The 25,330-nt window shown below is 41.9% G+C and overlaps 1 protein-coding gene across 4 annotated transcripts in view; it reads right to left on the bottom strand.

The window, feature by feature from the left end:
* Positions 1-24,948, bottom strand: part of scaper (S-phase cyclin A-associated protein in the ER) — a 55,868-nt gene extending 30,920 nt beyond the window's left edge. The window contains exons 1-20 of one of the 4 annotated variants that reach the window (XM_072385837.1): positions 24,631-24,948; positions 20,679-20,796; positions 18,553-18,629; positions 17,891-18,088; positions 15,676-15,776; positions 15,124-15,240; positions 14,460-14,587; positions 14,079-14,365; positions 13,209-13,559; positions 11,938-12,105; positions 11,723-11,789; positions 11,504-11,621; positions 11,121-11,232; positions 10,551-10,691; positions 10,257-10,412; positions 10,024-10,166; positions 9,787-9,868; positions 9,540-9,692; positions 7,380-7,487; positions 3,436-3,572 (exon numbers count right to left, since the gene is read on the bottom strand). In XM_072385837.1, coding sequence (XP_072241938.1) covers positions 3,436-3,572; positions 7,380-7,487; positions 9,540-9,692; positions 9,787-9,868; positions 10,024-10,166; positions 10,257-10,412; positions 10,551-10,691; positions 11,121-11,232; positions 11,504-11,621; positions 11,723-11,789; positions 11,938-12,105; positions 13,209-13,559; positions 14,079-14,365; positions 14,460-14,587; positions 15,124-15,240; positions 15,676-15,776; positions 17,891-18,088; positions 18,553-18,629; positions 20,679-20,796; positions 24,631-24,792 — 2,924 coding nt within the window. In that variant the 5' untranslated portion in view covers positions 24,793-24,948. Of the gene's footprint in view, positions 1-3,435; positions 3,573-7,379; positions 7,488-9,539; positions 9,693-9,786; positions 9,869-10,023; positions 10,167-10,256; positions 10,413-10,550; positions 10,692-11,120; positions 11,233-11,503; positions 11,622-11,722; positions 11,790-11,937; positions 12,106-13,208; positions 13,560-14,078; positions 14,366-14,459; positions 14,588-15,123; positions 15,241-15,675; positions 15,777-17,890; positions 18,089-18,552; positions 18,630-20,678; positions 20,797-23,094; positions 23,510-24,630 lie in introns of those variants that run through there. The other 3 variants (XM_072385838.1, XM_072385839.1, XM_072385840.1) reach the window with 3 other exon arrangements.
* Positions 24,949-25,330: the final 382 nt, after the last annotated feature.

Below are 25,330 nucleotides of genomic sequence, written 5' to 3'. Positions count from 1 at the left end.
TTCACAGTCATCAGAAGTCCAGTGAACTAAATGCCATCACGCAAACAATATAAGAGTGAAAATATAAATGCTTGCGAGTCTTTCGTTTATCTGTCACTGGAGCATTCTCAAACATGATAAACTCTCGATCAGAACGTCTTCCAGTTTGCCATCTGAAGGGAGATTTGCCCCAGCATCGCCGTATCTGCACCAACCACAGGTGGATCTGCTGTTCAATCGCTTTCCCTCAAGGGCATTCGTTTAGCAGAAGCTGATAAGTGATCTCAGTGCAGAACGAAGACAAGACACAACAAACCTTACAAAGAAGCAGCCAGGATGTTTATTCTAGGATTCGGAAAAAAAGGTGATTTTGTTTGCTCTTTAGCTGTATTAACGTAGCAAATAACAACAAAAAAAATAATAATAATTTTGTTGTCAAATTTACTGTAAAAAAATAACTGAAACTAAACAAGTTATCTGTCAGAAAGGGAAATAATGTTAACCTATTTACTTCATTTTAAATGTGCTGTGAGCAGGAATAAAAGAAATAAATGCATAAACAAAAAAACAGATAAATAAGAAGGGCACAGAGCTGCTTTCAGAAGAGCCTGAATTATTTGCATCCAGTTTGTCATTTGAGAAATTACAATAATTAATCTCTGACAGGTTTATATCTAATCAGGTTAATCAGGGAGCAACTGCTGGGCTATTTATTACAATCATGTTAAATGTGCAATAAATCCCAGCAACTGACCAGAAGGGAGAAAGCCCAGTTTTACAGTGTAAGGGTATAAACACTTCATAATACGAATACTAAAAAAAAAAAACTACACTCACATTTCTTACAAAGATCTTTTTATTTTTATTTATTTATTTATTTTTTTACACATAGCTGCTGAAACGCTTTCAAACCACAGCTAAAATATGTGAACAGGATCTAAAACTGAAGTTTGGTGCTATCTGAGCGGCCGTATAGAGGGGCAGAACCTACAGATAATGTAGTGTTATCCACTTAGCTCGCACATGCATTGTTTCAGCTGTGTAACTCGCATCTATAAGGATAATCTTTTTCTCCTTTATCTAAGGCAGTATGCTGGATAAATCAAGTTAGCGCCGTGCTTACCCCCCTCACACTGTATTCCATACAGCAGTGTCTTTGTACACACCTCCGCTGTCTCACACACACACACACACACACCTAAAAACACACTGGCTACTCTGTTTTCCGCTCACTGAACCACGAGCGGCCATTAACAGGCAAGCAGCTTCTACCACAGGATGAGTGGAGACTCTGGTTTTTGAGCTCAGAGCCCATTACCAGCAGGCACCGACAGGCAGGCCGCACGACTCGAAATTGTATTTTGTTTATTTCACTTTCAAAAACCATTTCTAATTGGAGAACGTTTGAGTAATTTGCAAAATAAAATGAAATGAAATAAAACATTAAAAAAAAAAGAAAAAAGCAACACACACTAAGTGTAAGTCTAAAATGTGTGCGCGCCGCTTTATGACGCACCAGGGATGCATGATGGCCCTGTGAAAAGCGCTGTGAGAACCACTCACATTTTACAGACACCATGCGCTGTTCCAATAAAACGGTTCATTTCCACCCAGCAGTGAAGTGGCTCACCTTTATGTTTACGGGGGGCTCTGCGTTATTTATGACCTCTAAAGGCCTGTTGCCTTTGAGTGCTGGTCTCAGCGGGACTGCTGCGCGAGTGATGGTGAACAGAGGCAGATCATGTTGTCACTTTCGCGGCACCGCTGAGCCTCACAAAGGCTAAAACAGCAGTACTGCGAATAAAGCGCCAAAGACGTGGGTGTTTGAGCCTCTATTAGTCTCTGCAGCCAAGAGAAAAATTGATACTCTCTTCTGAATAGCATGACAGCAATTAATTGTTTTTGAGGAAAATGTATTAATGGTGATAAGTAAATAATAATAATAATAATAATAATTAATAGGATGGAGACGTAATTCTGTCTGCATTTACAATATCACAATGGGCCTCTGGGATACCAAGGAAGAAATGCACTCCATAACATAGCCAGTCCATTTAAAAGGAATAAAGAAAGATAAATAGATAAAAAAAAAAAAAAGAAAAAAGAAAGAAAATGACTGAATGGATGAGTGTTCAGGAGAGGTCATTAAGACAGCACTGCTTGATAATTTATCTTTAATATGTTCCAAACAAAAGTGATGCAGAAAACTCTCAGCAGGCAATCAGTTAATGTATCCGGGTTGTTTCGCAATTATGATTCCAACCAAGATCTTGAATAATTAATCAGGGTTAATCATATCTGAATGATTAAGGCATAAATAACATCCTCATTTGATTTACTTCCTATGTTTTTCCAGAAAGACGCAACACTAAGTGCCGGTTGGGTTATTGAAGCCGTTTGGGGTCAGTGAAATGCTGAAGGACAGTTCCCCGAGCAGACCGGAGGACCAAGAAATCCAGCAACCAATCCCCTGAGAGAAGAATTAGTATTTTGCTGACATGTTTCCTAATAAGCAGTTAAGGCAAGGGTGATAGATGGTGTGTTATGAGAACTTTGTGAGGCCGACACTAATTAACTCAGCAGATATCAAACAAGAATAAGCCAAACGATCGGCTTGTCATTTCCAGTGGCGTTCTCCTCCCCTTCTGCTATGTAATGTTTTTGTTTTCACTGCCTCGAACAACAGCTACAACAGCCTTTAAGTCACCATGCTGCTACTGCGTTAAAGGTAATGCAAAAAAGCCAAAGGGTTTGTACACTCAAGTTCTGAGGTGATGTAGCCAATTTACCGTTTGGTCTGTCGTAACGGTCGGCAACTCGGCAAACGAAACATAACCTAAGTGTATTTCACACGTTAATGTCATCCTGTGATGGAATCCTTTCAATAATCTGCATCAGTAACTTCGCCAGTACATATTGTCAACAATGGGCCTGTTTCCACCCTCCTCCCTCCCTGCTGTGACAGTCCGTTATAGTGAGCTAAAGTCCAGGTTATGACATACAGCACTGTCACCTCCTATTTGTTGATTGCTATTGATTCTCTTTGATACGTCATTTAAAAATCAATAACTCAGAAGAAGAAAAATAGCCATGGCACGTACATACTTTAACATACATCTTGTACACCAAAGGGGACTTCAGATTTGGCAATGCCGTTCCAGCAATTTGGAGAAAAGCTCTTTACGGGGGGGAGAGCCGGGGACCTACGGATCGATTTGCAGCTTCGCTCCCCAATCACAGAAAGTGGTCATAAATTAGGCTCATCAGTGTTACCTTGTAGACAGCCAGGATGCAAATAGAATCTGCTTTCCACCTCCTTGTCACTCATAAAAAAAGAGATAATAATAATAAAAAAAAAAGTCCTGGCACAGTTTTGTCCTCAGTGCATGTGTGGTTATAACGAGGGGAAAGGAATGGAGAAAGACATACAGAGGGAGAGAAAGACCATGGTGCTACCTGGAGTTCATCCTGGCGCGGAGCTTCTTCGCCTTCTTCCTTGCTTTCTGGCGCTCCTCTCCATCCTTCACACTCTCAGACGAAACAGAGCTGTCCGTCAAAACATCAACAATATATTTCTTCAGGGAAAGATGCTCCTAAAGTAGAAAAAAAAAACCAAAAAGGATCAACATGTCAGAGATGTTCGCCAATTGCTGCTGGACTATTACTAATAATAAATCTATGAATCAATTTTAGTCACATAAGTCCCATAAATCCATTCCTATAACATTGCTTTTAAGAAGATTTAAAACTACTTGAACTCTAACGGATTTTTCCTTTGTTCTTTAAGTTTTACGACAGCCCATTAAATCTAAAATGCAAATGTTGTAATATCACTCAAATACCAGATATCCTTCAGAACAACACATCACTTAAAACATTTTTAAACATCAGCTTAAAATATCACATGTTCCAAAGTAAGTCTAATTAGGTCGAACCTACAACTTAAAAATACTGCATGTACATTAATGCATTTGTAAAAATCCATATAAGAAAAGGGGGGCGTAGCATCTTTTGCATATAATCTTCTTCTCAGTGACATGTCCAGGATAGGTTACAAAGACAAAGAAAAACTGGAAAGATCAGGTGAAAATACAACTGCAAATACCATATAATCCTTGTCAAACCACAGAAGAAGTGATACATTTAACGTGTGACACTGAATATACCGTGTGACACCTCTCAATAGCACCACTGGATCCTGTAATTACCTCCAATTCTCTATCCTCTTTTGTACCCACCTGCCCACCCATAGACATGCTAGCAGCCTGGAGGTGTTGCCTTCTGTCTGGCCCTGTCAGATGATTCTGATATTTCCACCAGGAACAAGGGGAATGTAACTCAATTTGAACAGCATGATGCATGTGCAAGAAACCAATTACCCAATTATGCTGTCATGCAGTACCCCAGAGAATAGGTTGGTCCTCAGATAAAGGGTTTCCATTCAGCAGGCAAGCTAACGTGTGTGTGGGATGCCATACCCTTTGGTCAGTGTTGTTCCTGCACCTGCTGCCTGAATAGGGGTCTTCACTGAGAGGAGATGTAAAAACCCAAAGTGTGCAGAACTGAATCTGAGCCACAGAACTCCAGACTGAATCCAAAAGGTTTCCTTAGCATCTTGAACCAGATTCCATGAAAATCTACATGATAAATTACTTCTATACCAATACTGTTGTACAAATGTTATTTCACATCAGATTTTTTTTATTTTAGTTTTTTTTGTTGGAGTTATAAAAAGAGTGTTTACCAATCAAAATGATACAATTTTAATGAAAAACCTTGACAAAAATGGGGATGTTAATGTAAATCATGAGCCTGTCAAATTCAAATACATATATAAATTGGTATACTTACATTATTACAATTCCATATCATAGAAAGCTTGTCATGTAGCATCTGAACCGAAACTTTGGGGCTTTTTAATGTTTGTCAAATACTGTACTTGATCTGAATAATTTGGTAATTCAGTTGGATGATTTTTCAATGGTAACTAAAGTAAAACAGCACATAGTGGATGATGATAACTTTGGGTATTCCGTGTGAGGGTGTCGCTTCTTCTCACAGGTGTCTGTATTTCTGATGAGTGTGCACTGTTGCCCCCCTTGTCACTGATATTGCAGGTCGGTCGTGACTCGTGACCACAGCTGTACCATGCCTCAGAGCTAGCTGTTCTGTAATATCTCTGAGAGGATATCCAGCACACAAGCCATTCACTTAATGGAATTGTTTCAGTAACCCACCCAGAACATAATCTGTTGCAAAGTTGCAGTGGTTTCATAAAAGATATCTTAAAAATCAGTACAACACTGACACACAGACTACAATCCTTTTCCATTGGAATTTTTACTGTAACATTTTCAGTTTCAAGGAGATCAGTCTGCCTGGAAGTTGTGAGGACTTTGGGTAATTCAGAGGTTTACCTGAGGGTACCACTACCACACACTATCACAGATTCCCTCTGGTGGGAGAAATGTGGTAGCACTGTAAACATCCCTCCCTTTCCCCGGGACTAGCCGACCTGTCACAGATCTAAAAGGCAGTCTATACAAATCTAAGTTCAATGAGAAATGTTTTTCCTTTGCTTCTTTTGACATATACAAAAGCCTTTTAAAAAAAAAAACTGACCCCAAAGCTACATTCCATCTCTCTTTCATCTTCAGCTCCAAAGTAAAGACATGAGACTACATTAGATTAAAGTCCCAAAATTACAATCGTTTACGCGACCTTACTGTTACTGTAACTGCTCATATTGTACAAACAGAACTTTTAACAACATTCAGACCATAAGACAACGTAGGGTGGGAGAAGCTCAATTCAGCTGGCCGTCTTGATATTTCAACAAGCCCTTTAGGACTATTCAGAGCTTCTGAGAGGTCATTCTCTACCGGTCGGGCTGTCCAAGCGCAACAGAGAAGCAACAGAAGAACATTAAGTCCTTCCTCAAAGAAGCCTGTGTCAGAAGTGTTTAATACTTTTATGTATTATAGATCAAACAATGAGACAACTTTCTATCATTTGTCAGCAAATGTAATTTGATTAACTGGGCCAAGTACAAGCCATGTTGTACAGGGAAATATTCAGGGTCCTCTTATCAAAAAGAATTAGTGTAGTTTGGATTTGCTAATTAACAATGCACATTATGAAATCCCATCCTGTTGGAGGATTTCTCAGATGAGATGGGAGGATGGCAATCGTTTCAATTATTCATTTTTTCCGAGTTGCTTTATTTTCCATTTGTGAGCTACTGATAGCAAATTATTCAAGTCCTTTTATAAGGAATTAAAAGTCAATTTGTCACATTAAACCGGAGGGGATGGTGAGTAGAAGTAGTCAATGAAATACAATCTCTGAGCTCTTCGCCCATACATCAATCCAGCCCTGTTGATCATAACAACAATTTAACATCCTTCATAAAGAGATAAAATTACTGAATTTTATAGGCTTAGAGAATGAGAATTGGTCAGTGACTTTAAGATTAAAAGCGTGATCATAATAACATTACTAAAGATGACAGAGACTCATACCAAAGAAACATGTCTCAATGTCTTATGCTGCACGGACTGCTCTGCAGCTTATTTTGCCATCTGTGGTATTTTTGGGCAGCGGGTGAATTGACACCCGCCACAGACAGCTCAATCATGTGGGGAATATAAATGCACAGCAGTTCATACAAATAGAGGCTTTTATGGCAGAACGGCAACTTTTACATAAATCTGACCATGGTGCGTGAAGTTTAGACACGTCGATTTGGGCTTCAGAAAGTAACCAGTGAAAGTGCAACAAGTTGTAATTCCCAGAAACATCTTTCAAGTCAGAGCTGAGCGAGGGCTTAAAAACTGATTAGAAAAAACTGACAGATAGACATATTGAAAAAAAACAGCTTGCAGTTAGAAAGGCAATGATTTAAAAAAAAAAAAAAAAAAAGCAAAGCAGGAGTATCAATTATGTCATGTTGAAAAAGAGGAGTTGGTGGGGCCAAAGGTGTTGCATATAGCACCACCAGTTGTCAGCCTCACAATGAGCACCGCTGAAAAGCCAATCTCACATTGCAGCCTTAGAGGTTACCTTGCATTAACAAGCTGCCTTCCCATGAAAAGCTACTCCGTGACAGAAAAAAAGAAAAAAAAAAAGCCTCGGAACAAGAGGGCGATGTCAGTGCTCCACTGAAGCGCTGAACCTCAACTGTGTACTTTTCAAGGCCCATTTGTGATCTCACAAAGCCACAAACAGAGCTGTGGCAGTGTATAAAGGGATGCATAAACAATAATAACGAGCGCGTCATAAAAGACAACTGCTACCTCTCTTTGTCCATTTACATGACACAGGCAGCAGCAGCAGCAGGGTTGTATTCTTTGACAGAGAGAGTGGATGTTTGTTCCCAGCAGGGTGCGGGTTATACGCACCACTTCCTCGTCGGAGAGCTCCCGTCCCTGGATGCTGCTACTGTCTCGAACGGCCTGCTGGTGCCTCTTGCCCTTGGTGTGGCTGAACAGGTGCACCTCTGAGGTGATCTACAAATACAAACACAGCGGTCAGAGGTCAGTGGAGCAGACACAATGGCGACAGAAGGCAGGAAAGGGTGAGCAGGGCCCAGTGTTACCCTGGTGAAACGATACACCACATGGATACGTACAATAGGACATAACTTCCCGCTCCTAAACCTCAGTCTAAAGCAAATAATGCAGAAAAGTACAGGGATTTGTTACTAAGGACACATTACAGACTATTACCTTTACCGTATATAATCTTCATGTGACCTTTAACTTAAAAAACTCGTATCAAACTAAATCATGAGCTGAATTTAACTTAACACCATGTTCTCCGATTTTAACCCTTAAAAAACAAAAAACAAAACAAAAAAAAAAAAACAGTTCAACATATATAAATGAAAATAACAAACTAAATTACTTAAACATGAGTAATTTGCCAAATGCAAGTCGCCAACAACAGTCGCTTATCAGAGATGTCTAAATAAATGCAGCGCATGTCTGACAAATGGCCATGACAAGAGGCAGGTGTATAGCAGGAATTGTTTTTGTTCCATTTCTGGAAACGAGCCCGTTTCAGATGGTTTGTCTTTAATGTCATTAAATAAAGTGCTTGCTGCTGACCCATCCATGATCTCTGGTGTCGGATGTCGGCCAAGGTCATCTAACGTTTTAACAAGATTCCCTTTTTCGCCCTCAACCCTCCGTTTTTATCTGATGCTGGTTTGAAGATTCAAGGTGTCCCACCCTTGTTGTCGTGGTAGCCAGTTAATCAGAGATAAATGTGCCTGCTTGTGAAATTTGTTGCCAGATGTAAGAAGGAAAGAAAAAAAAAAGTGTAATCATATCCAGTCATAAATCTCTTTAATCAATGAGGTTAAATCCTCATTTAAATGAGTATTCCTCTTAAAATCCTCTGAATCACCTTCGGATCAGCATTTTCTGTACACACACACACACACACACATGTGCTATATACACATAATGTCTATATACATTAAACCTTACACAAAGTCTTTGATTTTTGCCATCTTTTCCACATATATATGTGGAAAATGTATATGTATATAGACATTGCACAGTGGTGTGGCGGTTAGCACCGTCCCAGCTGGGGCCTTTCTGTGTTTGAATGAGTTTGCATGTTCTCCCCGTGTATGTGTGGGTTCTCTCTGGGTTCTCTGAGTACTCCAGCTTCCTCCCATCGTCCCAAAGCATGCATGTTAGGTGCAATGGTATCTCTAAATTGTCTGAGATATAGCTATTACTTCAAGCACCGAAAGGTCTAATCTTGGGGTTAACTTTGCAGGGACGTCCACTCCTGGGAAGATGTTTTATAGGTTTTCTACTTCTTAATAATCTTCCTCTCTGTAAAATGACGGACTCCAAATTATTTGGAAATAGACTTCAAACCCTTCCCAGATTGATGGGCAGCGACACTTGCTTCTCTGAGGTCATTGCTGATGTCTTTCCTCCTTGGCATTGTCTTAGCACACACATAACTGCTGCAGACCAGCGTTTCATTAACAGCACTTGGCTGTTATTTCCAATCTAAAATCCTGTGGAAGCAGTAAGGGTGTAATTAGTCCCCCCCCCCCCCCCCCCCCCCCCACACACACACATTAATTTAGCATTTGGGCTTAATTTTTTGTTGAAATAATGATACAAACAACATGTAATGTGTTATTGTTCTGAGGTTGTAATAACCTACTCTTTAAGCTTTGAAAATTGGATTATTTCTTGCATCCTGCTGCACAAAACCTTAGAAATACTTTATACTTTCTTTTTCACGTGTCTGTAGATATTGACTCAATAGATAAAATAAATTATGGCCTGGAGAACAACTGCAGAACATTTGAAATGAGCTTTTTAAAAAGGCGTTTCACTACCCTACCAAATTGTACTGTTACTCAAAAATTTAACCAAAAACAAATGAATATGAAAAGAAAATAAATAAGCATACAAATAAATCCAACAATCAATTAACAAACAGACAAACAGAAACAAATAAATAAATAAGTTGATGACTTCAAATGACATCAACAAGGCCTGAAACGGATGCGATGGAACTTTACATACTACAACGCCGCAGAGTGAGCACTGTTTCTTGCGTTCATATGGGGTCAGTTTGGGAGCGTAGTCTGTGTTAGCATGCCGACCGCTGCTGAGCTCAGCCGCCTTCTCTTTCCTTTGCTCGATTTGCTCCATATGCCTACGGCTGCTCTCATCGTGCTATAAACGAAACCAGAAACCAGGAGTCATATGGGAAACAGGGATTCCAACATGATGTCTGTTAAAGACGCAGGGTGGCATGGTATGAACTTACTTTCATCTGAATTTTCTTCTGGAGCTCCTCCATGGCCTCCTGTTGGGCCGCACTCAGAGCCGCCAGACGCTCCTCTCGGTCTCTTCAAAAAGAGAAGGAATGCGGATTTATGGGCAAAAATTCTTTCTTTCAAAGTTCATTCTAAAACACGAAATGTATAATAAGTGATGGGGTCTAAATGTTTCCTAAATGCACATTTTACATACACCCAGACTGAAGGGGTTTGGGACAACAAACCTGGCCCTTTCCCGTGCTGCATCCTCTCTGGCTTTCTCTTTTTCCTGCCTCTGCTGCTCAATACGAGCCTCCTGCTCCTTCCTCCGCACTAGCAGCTCCTCCACTCTTGCCTGCCGCTCTGCTTCCAAGACCCGCTTACGTTCCTAGGGACGAAGCAAGAAATGAACCGAGATGCAGTCAATTGTGAAAAATCCCAAAAGGGAAAAAACAAGTCTGTCTGTAAAAGTTCCAACCTGAACAGCTTCATCTCTGGCCTGCTTCTCCTCCTGTCTCCTCTGTCTCTCTTCCTGCAGTTCATTAAGGCGTTGTTCATATTCACTTAATTTGGCCAGGGCATCATGCCTCTTATTTTGGGCTTCTAGAGTGTTGATGAAGGCAATTTCATTCACCTGTTTGGGAAAATATACACAAGGTTAGGAACATGCACAATGTCAACTAAATGAAGCACGTTGAACTCACTTCATTTGTAAAATTTCTGAAGTGTCACAAGCACAATGCGCAGCTTTTCAGGGGGCTGCCTTCTCTACCTTGGCCTCTTCCTCTTGGGCCTTCTTCACGATTGCCTGGAGTTGTAGCTCTCTCTTAAACTCAGCATGCAAAAGCTTCTCCTCCATCATCCTCCGACGCTGCTCCAACAACTCTTCTTTCCATTTACGCACATCCTTCTCCTGCAGAGAGTGAAGCGAAAGCAGCAGGAGTAGTGAAACTAGAGGAATATACAATAGATTCTTCAAGACTAAACAGACAGCGGACTTTTCAGTTTCCACCCTCTCCAGTGTGTCCATGTGGGGATTACCGAGAAAAGGCACCACTTCATGAATTTATGTGGTTAACCCAATTCATTCAAGTGCTCACTCATCTTGCTATGGCCTAAAGTATAAAAAACAAACTTCATGAAAGGCTGTTGATTTTGGCTGGGGTTGTCTCTCACAGCTGCCTGCAGCCAGCTGCCGTGGATGTGGTTGGAAGGGGTTATAACATTTAGTGATTCTATCGAGCGGTGTGCTGACAGAAGCTCTCATTGTGAGCCAGACCAAGCTTAGCTTGCACTGAATTTCTTCAAAGCGCTGTTGGTCATGTTGGCACAGCTTCCTTACCCTCTCCATGAGCTTCTGCAGTTTGAGTGTCTTTTCCTCACGAAGTTTGTCTCTCAGCTGCTGCGCCTTCAGCTGCTTCTCCTCATGTTTCTTCTTCGACTCTGCAATGGTTCTGTCAAAAAATACGGAAACAAAAAACGTTCACCTTTTTTCTATGAACAACTTGCACAGTGGGTTCGTTTTAACATTTTGGATGTTAACTTTAAAAAAAAAAAAAAACAAGGGATCGGACAAAGGGGTTTACTCTCAAGATGCTAAATGAAATCTTTATTAAAGTAAGAAGAGTGGATGGACATTATTGGTTCAGCCATGTACACGTCTGCTAAGAAAGAAACAAGAAAGAAAAAAAGACCAACAACAAGAAAAAGGAAAAGGTTTCGGACCTTTTGCGTGACGGTGAGGACAATTTCTCATGCATGTGGATTCCATGTCCAGGAGGCCGAGCAGGTTCTTCTTCTACCATGTCTCCCCACGAGGTGCTCTGACGCCACGGTTCTCGGGCTACAGAACAAACAACATTCACAACAAATTAACCGGGGTGCAACTTTGGCCTCAACAAAAGACTTACGGTATTTAGGTATCTTGGATCTCACCCTCCATACCATCAAAGTCTGCCAGCATGTCACTCCAGTCCATATTAACTCCACAACCTCCACCGCTGATGCCAGCCTGTGGTGAAGGTATTTTTTGTTTTGGTTTTTTTCGTCACTTCAAAATACATGTAAAAATGTACAGTCTGGGATAACTTTTTCCAAAATAACTGGCAAAGCAAAGGCACCAAACGTTAATGCACATAAATAGGTAAGATCAATCTTACAGAGAAGTCACTTTCATTGTCAGTCTCCAGGTCGTTGTTCTCTGCCTGAATCTCTCTATTTAGCTGCTCCTCTTCGGCGATGGCACTCGCAATCGCCTCTTCGTTGGCCTTTTCCAGACGGTCTGCCAGCTCTTCTTTCTTGGCCAGGACCTCTGCCATTGATTGGGGCTGAACACACGCACCGACCCCATCACACATGCAGACATTTAATAGTTCATGAATGCTGAGTTATCAAAAAAAATATGTATTTTATCAAAGATGTATGTGTGTGTGTGTGTGTGTGTGTGTGTGTGTGTGTGTGTGTGTGGGTGTGTGTTGTAAACTATGTGACCAGAAAATGGAAATCACCGTTACAGTGATGCCACAGAGTATATCGTTGAGAGGAATGTTTCATATTTATCCCCTCCAAAAGGTATATTAGGAGGACAAAATACACTGATGGTGTGTAACACATTCTTAGAACATTGGAGATATTGCAGGTGTTTTACTTCTCTGGTCACTTAGTACATAACACTAACAGGTAACCTATACCCGATGGAAACAAGCTTACGCCCGATTTAGATTTGTAGACGGGTACATGATCTTAAGATTCAGAGGAATGTCACATAAACCCATTCCAAGTTTGTACCACACAACCACCACAAGGATCACAAAAGGGGAAGCATTCAAAAGTCATGCAAGGCACAACAGTGAGGATGAGGAGATGGTGGAAGGAGGCAACTGGTGGTTCTGCTCCGTGACACTGTTAGTTTACTCAAAGGGTTTTAAAGATGTTCATGGCACTGCAGTGATAAGGGGAGACTCACAGATAACTCCAGGGAGGTGAGTACTCTAAACCAACTGCTGCAGCTGTGTCTGTCTTTAATGTGGGGTTTGTATGACTAGGTTAAACAGTATGGGTGTACATTCTAGGGACACGATGACCTAGATGCAACTATAGCAGTGAAAATAATTCTTATGCGTACATATTTAACATCTGAAGAAAGAAAGCAGCATTTTACACATATAACATATAAAACTAATGCAAGTTGATAGATTACTTGTGGGCAACACCCTAGTACTACTTGCCTGAGTACAAATCCCACCTACTCACAGCTATTCTTAACGGTCAATGGTGCTATAACAACATTACTCAGAGCTGTGCAGTCCTGCCTGCGCATTCAGACTGGAGGTTTCTTAGGATTGACTTTGTTTAGACGGTGAAGGACTCTTGGGGATCCCTGCCCTGTCAGCCCTCCCCTCCCTCTGCTCCTCCATCTCTCAGCACTCACAGTAGAAAGCTCTGTGGGATCCAGCACACTCTCCAGTTTCAGCGCTGCCATGGGAGTCTCGGCCTGTCCTGGAGCAGATGTGGCCATGCCCTGTGACGCGCCTCCCTGAGCCCCAATGTCCCCAAAGGCCAACAGAGCACTGAGCACATCCGTCTGGGGTAGGTCTATGGATGGAGTAACGGCCAGAGTGGGAACTGGGACTGATATGGTAATGTCTGTTGGTGGGATAGAGCCTGTGGATGGAGAGCACTCTGAGGCTTGGGATGGGGTAAGAGATGGTATGGGGGGAGGCGCGTCTTCACAGGGGGCGTCGACACACTGCCCTGAGTCTTGTACACTCTCTGCAGGGGGCTGCACCAACAGTCACACACAAACACACGCAAACTTAAGTAAATACATGCATATTTCAAGCAGTTCATGACAGTAATTTAAAATATATATAAAATCAGTCCTTACTCAACACATCGATAAAACACAAATCATGCAGGGAGGTATTGGGCACCATAGGGTATTGACATGCTCTAAACATCTAGGTATGATCAAATTAGGCAGACAAATTGGAAATACAGGGATGTATTTCTATATCATCCAATGGCTGTAACACACTCTTACCAAGTGTGTCTTGATGCATCTGCATTTATTTCATGACAATGAACATGGGCCTTTGTGCCTCTGCAATGTTAGCGTACAATCAATCGTTTCAAAGCTGATATGCCTGTCTGGACGGTCTGCCTATTAATACCATGGAGCCCAAAACAAAAACAAATGTGGCTGATAAAATGATCTAGTGTTGCACTGCTCCACGTGAATAATTTATATCCAGGGACTGCTCAGTGAGTAAAGACGTCACAAGGTACTCAACATCAGTACCTCCATTATGTGTCCATTCTCTGGACATTTATCCTCCTCTGGAGAGTCAGGCCCCGCAGGGATTTGCTGCCCAGTGTCAGTCTGGGTCACATCCTTGTCCGGAGGACACTCAGCACAAAGCTGTTGCTCTTGTAGTGGCGGCAGATGTGACTGGTTACTCTTGGCGCTGTCCTGTTTTGGGGCGACATGAACCAAGACAGGACTGACCTTGGCAACTATGGCAGCAGAGCGAGGTTTGGCAGTGCGTCCTCGCTGCACAGTTTCCCAGCCCTCTGCATCCTTTTTACCTGAAAACACACAGTGCTCTCCATAAACAGATGGAAACTGATTCAAACCATTCTCTTTTGAGTTCTGTAGTGGGCCTTCGTGGGAATTTCTTACCAGGTTTTTCTGCGGGGGATGCGATGGGTTGACTGGAACTATGGACAGACTGAGTGCACTTTACTCTGTCTGCCCAGCTGGGGCCTGTGTGGGAGAGCCGAGCTGCAGCCAGCGTTGATGGAGGACCACTGCCCAAGACACACACACACACACAATGCATGAGAACAAACAAATGAGCACCTGCAAGGTGGTGCCTTCACTGTCAACAGGTAGAACTTTAAATCTTACTGAAGCCCATTTCTGAGCCGCTTCTATTGTACTGCCCCTCGAAAACAAACTGCTGAAAACAGTCTATCTATCCCCTCCCAGTAGGCTCCACTCTGAGATAGCACGGAACTGTATTGTACAACAGGCCTCAGTCATGATCAATATCCATTTCCTGCAGTATCAGATTACAGAGTAGTGCACATATTGAACCGATGCTTCAGCAGTCTTTAACCAACACTTTCGTCTACACCTTCAAATGATTCTGTGGCCTAAGAGCGAGAGCCTCAACAAATTGAATTAAACGAATGCTCCTCCATCAGCAATCACTGGCTGTCTGGTTGGATTTAGTCTGCACTTTCTAGCCTCTGAAACAACAGAGTGCACCATTGAAACTATTGATAGTTCTCGCATATGTCGATTTAAAAATGAAAAAAAAGAGTAGTCAAAGAGCTCTTACCTAAAGTTAAGGGCGCGACGTGCACCCGGAGAGGGTACCATTCTGTCTGCAGTTGGACTTGGCATCACATGTCGTCCTGGAGACATCTTGCGCACCTCCCAAGCCAAAGAGGTTGGCCTGAACAAAGTGAAAGTGCCACACATTACTTAACATTCAAACTAATTATACTTTCTGTTGCTAAACGAGCACAGACTTGACTCACACGTTTGGTATATGGGTGGGGTGTCTGATGTTTGCAATCAATGAAACGTAGCAGTTTCGGGTTGTCTTATTGATTAACAGTACACTTTAAATGAACAAACTGGGAGGTGGCACTGGGAATTTAATTTCTTAGTCAATTTACGGCTGCGGTGGTCACTGTGTTAAAGAGAAGCCAATAAACTCATGGATCTCCTTGAATTAAAGCCAAGACTATTGATCCATTTGTGTTTGTGACTCAAAGCCAGGGACCACCAGCACTTGCAGTTTCACCGCAGGGAGCAATTCAAAACAGGGAATGAATGAGACTGAGGGACAAAGAAAGGCACTGAGAAAAGAGTAACTTTAGATCACCTGTTCTGGGCATCTGTTTTCTCCAACTTCTCCTGAAGCTGGATCCAGTCTATGAGGGCTTTGAAATCCCGAACGTAGTTGTCAAGCATCATCAACACCTCCTATAGACAGCAGTTAAACAAAAATGAATTAAAAACTTTTGCAGGTATATCACAAAATGTGTTTGATATTTCCCTTGAAGAAAAAAAAAAGACAATAATAATCTACAGGTTATTCAATGATTAGAAAAAGAAAAAAAGTCAGCCCTACTGTTCTTAACTTACAAAAAACTTACAAATGCCATGCACACATTTTTCCACCTCAAACCAATAGGTATGCATTTCAAAGGCCCCTTGAAAGCCCAAATTTCACTGATCAATTCAAAATGACAAAGGAGACCTCGTAAAGTGTACAAGCTTTGCCTGAAAGCAAGAGCTGGCAGTGTAAAAGGAAACAATTCACCGCTTTGAGGAAGAACAGAGAAGGCACATTCCTTACAACAAATGCCTATTATCTACACTTGGACGGAGTCACAGAGTTGGTTATGCAGAAGCGGTGGCCTGCGAGGGGCTTTTTCCCAGAGCTCTAATGAAACAGACACAACTGATTGATGGGGAGCGCGAAGGGAGTGGTAATTGAGAGTAAAGCTTCACAGTGCTTTTAGTTAATAGACAAGTCAAGCCAGTGAAAGATGTGTCCAGCAGCAGGTCTGCTGATTGGGGCTGGTTAACCGGCAAAGTCCACCGCTGTGGTCCAGTGTTCATTTGGTAATGAACGCCAAGATGGAGAGAGATTTGCTGACCCTCGGACAGATAAACCAACAGTGAGCGAAAGCAACATAAAGTGAATTTCTGCATATTAACAGTCACATCTACCCAAACATAACACTTCATGAGAAATGACTGATGAATGTTTAACCTTCAAGAGGCATTGCCATAAAGTAAGGTAGACAGTAAAAGCCTGTGGTCCATACATTTAGACACAAATGAACAGGAAAGCCGTGTCCAACCAAGGTGAACGTTATTGACCTCAAGTAAATTATTTATCCTTCTGTATTTTCATTTAAACCACCTAAGACTAGAATAATCCTTTTCATTTAATTTCCCAACGATATAAAGCCTCCGGGCAAACGGGGATTCCAAGAAGCTCTCCTGCCTGCTCTGGGTTGAAAACATTTTTTTTTTTTTTCAAAAAATGTGTAGGCATTAATAAAAAAAAAAACGATATACATGATCCATTCTGCTGGGTGAGCAATTTCACTTTGTGAGGGAAAACAGAAGAGGTCAGCACCAAGGTTCTCATTCGAAATTACATAATATATTACAGTAACATAGCCTTAGCTGATAATTGGGCATCAGTTCCTGGCAATGATTACGCTCATACGTTTTTAGGTGGAAAATGGTGGGCTGTTTGTGTGAAAGCATACAACGCAGGCTGACCAAAGCTACACTGGGGGATTGAGGCTGGGGGAAATCAAAGCACTCTGCTTCCCCTCCAGATGACTCCATCATTTATCAGTGTCCATTAAGCACAAGCTGGGTGGGATAGGGGATTAAGAACAGCACCCGGCTTCATGCCCATTAGACAGCATTAGAGCTTAGAGAGATACAGCGGTATGAGGGAAGAAAAAGCTGCCTGTTGTCTGACACATGACAACCGACAGCATGCTTATAACACCACAGGGAGCTGCGCCGTGGCACTGACACGGAGTCAGGCGTGACCACAGGGAACTGGGCTACAACGTTGACCGCAGGCCATCACCAGAATCATGTTAAGCATAACGCAGTATGGCAGAAGAGTCAATAAAACACCGGGAAAGCAGTATCATGTCAGAACGCCCTGCAGCAAAGTCAAAGTACCACTTTAAGGCTGCACCAAAACAAAGCCCACACTTGCATAACACAGATGATCAAGGCAGAAATTATGTGAAGCAAAGTCCTTTTTCTCAAAGTGCTGCACAAACAGAAACAACATACGTACAATACATTATCTAGTCAGCAAGCCCAAAGAGAGAGGCCTGTCATAACTGCCTCACCAGTGAGGCTTCAGAGAGGACTTTTGACACAAGCGCCAATCAAGAGGAATGTGATTCATAAATGAGAGATTTTGTTATGATCTCAAGGTCGCCCCCTTGTGTTTATAAGTTATATGACTTTACAGTCTGTTCAATATGGACAGATAGATCCTGAAGCCAGAAACTGAATTCCTACTACCTTTTACTTAAAAACAGACTAACCTTGCATTCCAAGACGCTCTGATCAGATTCACATGTGACATAAATCTCGTCCACAGCCCGGCGCAGGTTGTCGAAGAGGAAGGCCCAGTATCGCGCTCGCAGGTCCACTTTGCGGGGCTGTCTGACTTTGGTGGGGCTCTTATCTGGCCCCTTGTCTAATAAGGATCCAGCTGTGCATTTATTTTCCACAACAGCATTCTGTGAACACAAAGCATGGAGCCATCATCATGGGAACAGAAAAAAAAATGTTACATCCAACATACCTCAGTTACTCAGTTAAATAGCTGCTGGCTGGGTCAGCTATGAGCCGTTTTATTAAGAACAACGCATGTAAACACAACATGACATATGAAGATTATGTTGAATATCTTGTAACAATTACAGTGGTTTCAACAAGACAAAATACTTTCATTCCAGGATCTAAAACAGGAGAGGAAGGCAGGCAGCTGCTGTACACTCATCACTGCTCCCCTTTTGTCAGCTGTTTGATTAACTTTTCAAAGACTCACTCACATAATGCAAAAACACTGATTTAAATGGCAATCACAGATGCACTTCCATTAAGTTTGTTCTGTAAGAGGACAGAAGCATGTGTGATAGAAGAAAGGAATGCAATAGGTTGGTGAACAGAGACCTCTAGTGGGCGAGAATGATATTCCAACCTGCTTTTTATTCTTTTGCTGTCCAGAATTGATCCGCTGAGACCGAGAACTGCCGCTGGAGTTTCCTTTGGACTTTGCTGTGTGAATAAGAAGCACAAAGACAAAAAAAGGCTTACGTTTAGTTACTGAGTAGATAAATTAAATATCCAAGGCTTAAACATCTGTCAAACCGTTGTGGAGGCTTCTCTGTCAACTAAAGGTTGCCATCTTAGCAGACCCCTCCTCTCCTAGGTGGCCTACTTCCTCATTCATACGTTTTTGAAACCATTAAAGATTGAAATGACTTGACTCACACATCATAGCTTCCATCTACACTTCTATAATAAGTCATCATTTTCGTAATTTTCTACAATTACAGGTAATGCAAAAGGCTCTGCTAGAAAAGAAAACAGAACAAAAAGCCGAGATGGAAAAGGGTTTCTCACAAGAGTTATGAAACAGTAACATTACAGAAGTTCAGTGAGATATCCTTTTTCCATTAATGCTCCTCACCCTTCATTCAGATGGTAAAACAGACAGAAACAGCCACTGTGTGCACAATATTTGTGGTTTGAGTAAGATGGGACAGTGTATGAAGTGTAGTGTCCTCACAGTTTAAAGCACAACAATCTGTCGTATCGCCTTCAGAATTCATATTAGCATGTGGTTGCACAAAAACACAGCAATAGATGAGGAGGGTAGCTGAAAATATCCCCTTTCTACATGTTTAAGCTTTCACAGTCACTTTTATAGTTACGGCATAATTGTTATCAACTCGAGGAAAACATGTTTTTAATTTGTCATAAGAATCTATATAAAGCTAACAAACGCAGAACTTTGTGTTAAACAAAACAAAACCGGATGGTAGCAATTGAACATTCTGATATATGGTCAGAGAGCCGAGGCTTCATCTCTGCGACTCAGAGCTGCAGGCTCTTACTGTCAGGAAAACCATGGCAACAATGGACAACAATTCAGAGGACAGCCTATCCTTTGCAAAATAACGTCAGTGAGGTTTTGTAGTTAGTTTGTCAATGTCAACTCCAAAGACCAGAGTTTCACCGTTTATGCTCATGCATCTACGGACAAAGACATATTCTAAAAGGTGCGTTCAGTCAAACTTCACCACATTAATTCACCCTCTGCTAAATACTGGATATGCCTTATTCATAACACACAGCACTTCTACAAATAAACCTGGCTTTAGCCCTGTTACCCTGATCTGTTCCCCAGCCTCGTGGAGAGAGAAGTTGAAAATAACTCACCTCAGTCATAGTGGACCAATTAGACATTCTTTAAGTTGCATATAATTCACATAAGGTTAGACAGGATGCAACGCTAACACTAGTTAATACTGCAGCATGTTGCTTACAGCAGACAAACACTTTTCTTCGAATGAGTGCACATATTCGGCTCCAACACCTTGTAATCACAGGTGAGTGAGCGAATGATTAAGTAGATCAGACAGCTTCTCATTGATCTCTCTCAGTCTGTGACATTGATGTTCAATCTGATGTAATCACCGTTAACATGAGCCCTTCAGTCGTTTTGAGAATCTGGGACCCTACATTGACCCAAAAAAGAAAAATAAACACATAAGAACAAAATCTTCCCAGACAACGCTACCAAAGACAGCTAGTCGTGTTATTTCCGATGAGAAAAACGAGCATGTGTTTGTGTTTGTAGAGCGTGTGTCGGCCTGTTGAAAACATCCTGGTGTTCGGCATCTCAGCCTGGTGGGATAATTGGACTAGCAAGGACTGTCAAAGCCGTATTTCAAACACCAAAACATTTGTCATAAAACCCTGGTGTGAAAAGGAAATCTTGACCCATTGTTAATTACTTTGAACACAAGCCATTGTACTTGTACAGGACATCTCTGACTGGTGGGGAAAAAAAGAAAGCGCATTTTCCACCTTGCTGGACAACAGATTTTCTGTATTCTGATTAACAGCATTTTCCACTTGTAGCATCACAGGCTCTGAATGACATTGTCAAAAGCAGTGACTGTAATGCTCTTAACAGATCACCAAACCTATGCCAATGGCACTGAGATAAGGGTGTCACATCTAAATCAAACATACCAAGGAACGCCTGCAGCACAAACAGCATAAACTGAAAGTTTGTTTTTGCACGCAGCGACTAACCTTCCTCCTCTTTGTTCTCCAGAGGCACACTCCAGGCAATGAGGTTTCGAGCAGCCCGGCCCTCTTCAGCGACTATCTTTCGCACTTTGTCATGGCTGTTGGAGCGCTGAAACGAAGCCTGCAGGACAAACGGCAGACTTAATGATCAATCATAGGCTCAGAACAAGTTTAAACATTTAAAAAAAACAGACACAACTTCTTACTAAATAGTTCCGCAAGCTTTGTCTCTTGCCACCAAGCCTGGTAATGTTCAAGTTATTAGCTTAGCCCTCAGCACTGCACATTTCCACTTTATTCAAATAATAATAATGATTAAAAAGAAAAGAAATACAAGCATCAAACACACTTTAATGACTCAGAGCATTGAAATGAGTAAGACTTTCCTTCACACTGAACAATCTGGCCTCTGTACTTCCTTTTGTGCCATTATGCACACAACACATTGTGAAAACTGAAAATGGTTTCTGATGTTTGCTTAAAGACAAGTTCTATTGGTCTGTATGTTTATTCTTTACAATGAAACCTTGGGCTTGTGACTTTAACCCACAGAAGGAGAAAATGGGACAATACCCTGTACAAAAACTAAAAACACTGATTGTCAGCCTTTAGTTTCCTTTCCTTATTTTTTCCAACAGTTGTGTGAGCGTGCCAAGCAGCAACACAGCCCGAAACACAAGTGCTGTTGCTATGGTTACCTCCATTTTAATACACTTTGCACAGTAGTAAAAATCAAATGTGCTGCAGGGAAATGTGCTTTTAATTGCTCTCACAGAAAAAAGGAAATCTCAAGAAGGGAACCAACATACCTCCTTTTTTATAAAATGAATCCCGAATTCTAATTCACACCACAAAGGAGGTTAAAAGAAGAGTACACAAGTGACAAAATTCAAACATAACACAGAGAACATGAAAGATGGCTGAGTGTTTGTAGTAAAGGAAAGGTGCACCAAATCATGTGCAGAACAAGCTAAATGGGAAACAAAAGCTTATCAAGAGCACTAAATTGCCGTTAGAGTCACTAGACTGAATCGAAAGACTTCCAATTCAAAGCACGTATTACATAATGGTGTTTCAGTCCCCGTCCCATCCCTGCAGTGATGTTGTGAACTGGGACAGAGGCAACAACTCTGCAAGACTGGAAGTGTATGGGAGAGAGAGATCTGCTGGCACAGGCTGAGAGAAGAAACAGCCAGAGGCAGAAGCTCTGAACCCACTCTATGCCCAGCATGCATCATGGTTGACCTACACAATGAATATGCATCAGTGAACTGGACTGAAACCCCGGGCGAAACACATACTGTGAACACAAATGAATATTATCAGACTGCATCCTTCATCTATGGTGCGTAGGACTGTTTGCTCATTCGGACTTTGGGAAATTTGATTAGAAGACAGAACAGAACCTTATCAGTTTGACTCTTTCATCCAAAAAAAGCAAGCACCACTTCTGCAGTCCCCTTTCTAAATTATTCAATATATCATTGACTAAAGTACAGACCTAATTTAGCCATTTTACACGACTATGAGATGTAGTTTCATTAGTATAGCTACCTAAAGCAAAAGTAAAACTCAAGAGGCACTTCTCTGCTTAATAGCCAATGAGTCATGGAAAAAAACTGTGCCTCTCTTTTCCTGGCCGTCTCTCAGTAGAACCACTATTCGGACGAGCAGTCGCGGCAGAATTATTCTCCTACCACACGTTACGATGAAAAGATGAAGGGGGGGGATTTCTGTCGTATCTGAAGCTTTGGGGGGAAATGAAGCATTAAACGTGCTTGAATTTATGTGCGATAACATGTTTGATGCAAGGCTAACAGAATGATATGAACAGCTCATTAGAAGTTACACATGCAGGAACAGCGTGCGTGTATTTGTCTGATACTGTTTAATGTCCCTAAGGGAGAGTCGCAGCTGACCTACTTTTGGTGTGCAAAATTCTTTACATGTCAAGTGGCCTGGCCTGGGCTTTATTCTGGCAAGTGGAAAAAGACGAACAAGAGACAAGAGAACGCCAACTACAAGTGCGCCAAATGGAGCAAAAAGTACCACCGTAAGCCTTGAAATGTCGAGCTGGGGCACAACTGGATGACTGTGTTTTTTGAGAATACCTTTTCTTCTCGACTGATGACTATCTGTGCAGCAGCCTAAGGCAACGAGGCTTACAACATTGTCTTGATCCACTTAATCAGCTGTAAACAAGCCGTCTCCTAAACCCTACTTCTGCTGTATTATTTGCCCAGGCGGTTTGTCCCCTGTGCACTACGGGGCACGTTTATTTTCTAGACTTTGCTAAGTAAGGGACACGTGTCAGGTTTCCCTCCTGACGAGGTCCACCTAGAAACAAAAGTAGCAAAACAGCAGGGAAGCACTAGCTGATTAGGAGAGAGTGAATGTCAGAATATTAATGGATACATACAGAATAGAAGTAAAGTCTGTAAGCAGGTTCGTCGTCTTTATCCACTCCTGACATACTCAGCAGCCCACTCCATGCAACCTGTTCTCCCTAACCAGCACTGCCACTTGTCCAAGGTGACATCGTCGTCTGACAGGAGGCCCAAAATAGACTCCTACTGTGAAGTCCACACTGCTATAGCAACTTGCCCAGCTGTGTTAACTCCTCTCTCAGAGGCGGCTGTGAGAGACAAGAGTTCAATAGCCCGTCAGTCCTTCCCTTTCACGGAGACTATTCTCTCCAGAGCTCCGTCTCTGTAATCTAGCCTGAGTCTTCGGCACTCTGCTGAGTTAGCAGTCACTTCTTAGGCCCGACGCGTTGCCTGCCACTCTCCTCTGCTCGCCACTGTATGCAGCTTCCTATATTTACAGCTCCTCTCCAATTCTCTCCCTCCTCTGCATCAGAGCCCCCACTCTCTCTGCTTCTCATCTCTCACTCCACTTCTGCCACAACACTGCACAGTCATGTGAACACAGAAGACCTGCCCCTCTGCCCCCCATCCTGCACTGCCAGAGATGAGAGTATAGCTGCAGGGTGACACGGAGACAGCGAGCGCTGACACACTGTATAAAGCACAGAGGGATGTTCTGGATCAGACGGGTACGGTGGAGGAGAACATGCTCACAAAAAGAGAAACGCAGGACAGAAAAAAGCAGATTTCTTTCATTTTGTTCTTCAGCTCTCCAAAACTGCTAAGCTTCCTGAAATGCTGTCTTGTTTTGCTGTTTTTATCTGAAATGTTGTTCTGTTTTTAAGTGTTTTGTTGTTTTTAAATACTGTGCTTTATCGTTTTGTGATATGTAATATTTTCTGTAAATATATTTCCACTGTTTGATGTCATCGTTTTTAAAAAAAATTTCGATCATGTATTGTTCAGTGTTCTTAATGAAGTGGCATCTCATAGTTTGTCGTTTTTTTGTGTGAAATCTGCTTTGTCAAAGCTATGGTGTGGTAAAATTAAGCGTTTTTCTGTTTTAATGTTTCACAAAATGGTGTTTTCAGTTTTACTGTTATGTTGACAAGTGAAATGTGGTGTTTTTTACAAAAGCACAGGAATCCTGCAAGAAGTCTTCACAAACAGAGGCAACAAGCGACGTGACCACAGATTTGTACCCATTGCTCCTATGTTAGTTTACACAACATTTGACTTATTGTTGCATTATCACTCCAACGATGACATGCCAACACATTTATGCACAAAAATCACGATCAATTAGTGTCATCTCAGAAATCTAGGATTTGCTGTGGTTAACAAAGGTATTGATAGATGAGGAAACAGCTAAGGCACTAGGGAGGTGCACCAGAGCCGATAACAGCACACCTATGATGCAAAAGGGAAGGTGACCAGAAATATTTAATTTTTTTAAAATCGAAGAACCTAGATAGGTAACGTCACTCACTTCCATCCAGCTAGCTTAATTAAACTGCATATTTTCTATTACTGTTCGCATTAACTGCTATATTTCAGCTATTAACAGCGATGTCTTGCTTCCTACATACCTTCGTTATAGATGCACTCTTGCCTTTGCCTCCTCCATGCGAGGAGCCAGAGCTATTGCTGCCAGACCTTTCCCTACCGTCTCCGCCTTGGCTAACTCTAGGGCCGAGACGGTGCTGCCCGGCGCCACGCCGTCGCCCATCGTGTCGGTTGTCTTTGGACATCTAACAGCCTTGTATCAAATGCTCGGTCGGTGAAAAATATGAGGTTTACGGACAAAGTTGTCTTCTTGTCAACGGTGATGAGCAAACATGTCAAATAAATACACGAGAGTAAGGACAACCGAGCGAAGCCGGAAGTCTGTTGAGTTTACATTTGTGACTGGCGTTGGGCTCGTCCAATAAAGTCACAGTGGTATGGCAACAACACACGCGCCAACCAGTCACAAACTGTACAATTTGGGTCAAAGGGTGGTACAGATTTTTTCTTGGGCGGGACTTGTTGTCTACCATGGCAACCATGAAGATCAGGCGGGACGTTCACAGACGGTCGGTTGAGTTCACAGTCCGCATCAAGTCGTGTTCAAACATTTGGAAAATCACAGGTGACAGAAATACGCCTTCAAAGTAAGAGCATTTGGGGAAATATTTTTATTTTTGAAACGATTAAAAAAAACAAGCAAGTTATTGCCACGCTATGAAGAATATTACTCATTATTTCACCAGCCCTCTTCTGTACGCAGTCTGCTTGTACTGTCTGCAA

This window comes from Leuresthes tenuis, unplaced genomic scaffold (assembly GCF_036924035.1).
Source record: "Leuresthes tenuis unplaced genomic scaffold, fLeuTen1.0.hap1 SCAF_5, whole genome shotgun sequence".
Classification (NCBI taxonomy): Eukaryota; Metazoa; Chordata; class Actinopteri; order Atheriniformes; family Atherinopsidae; genus Leuresthes; species Leuresthes tenuis.
The sequence above is the reverse complement of the archived record's forward strand: the minus strand, read 5'-3'. Positions and strand labels throughout refer to the sequence as shown.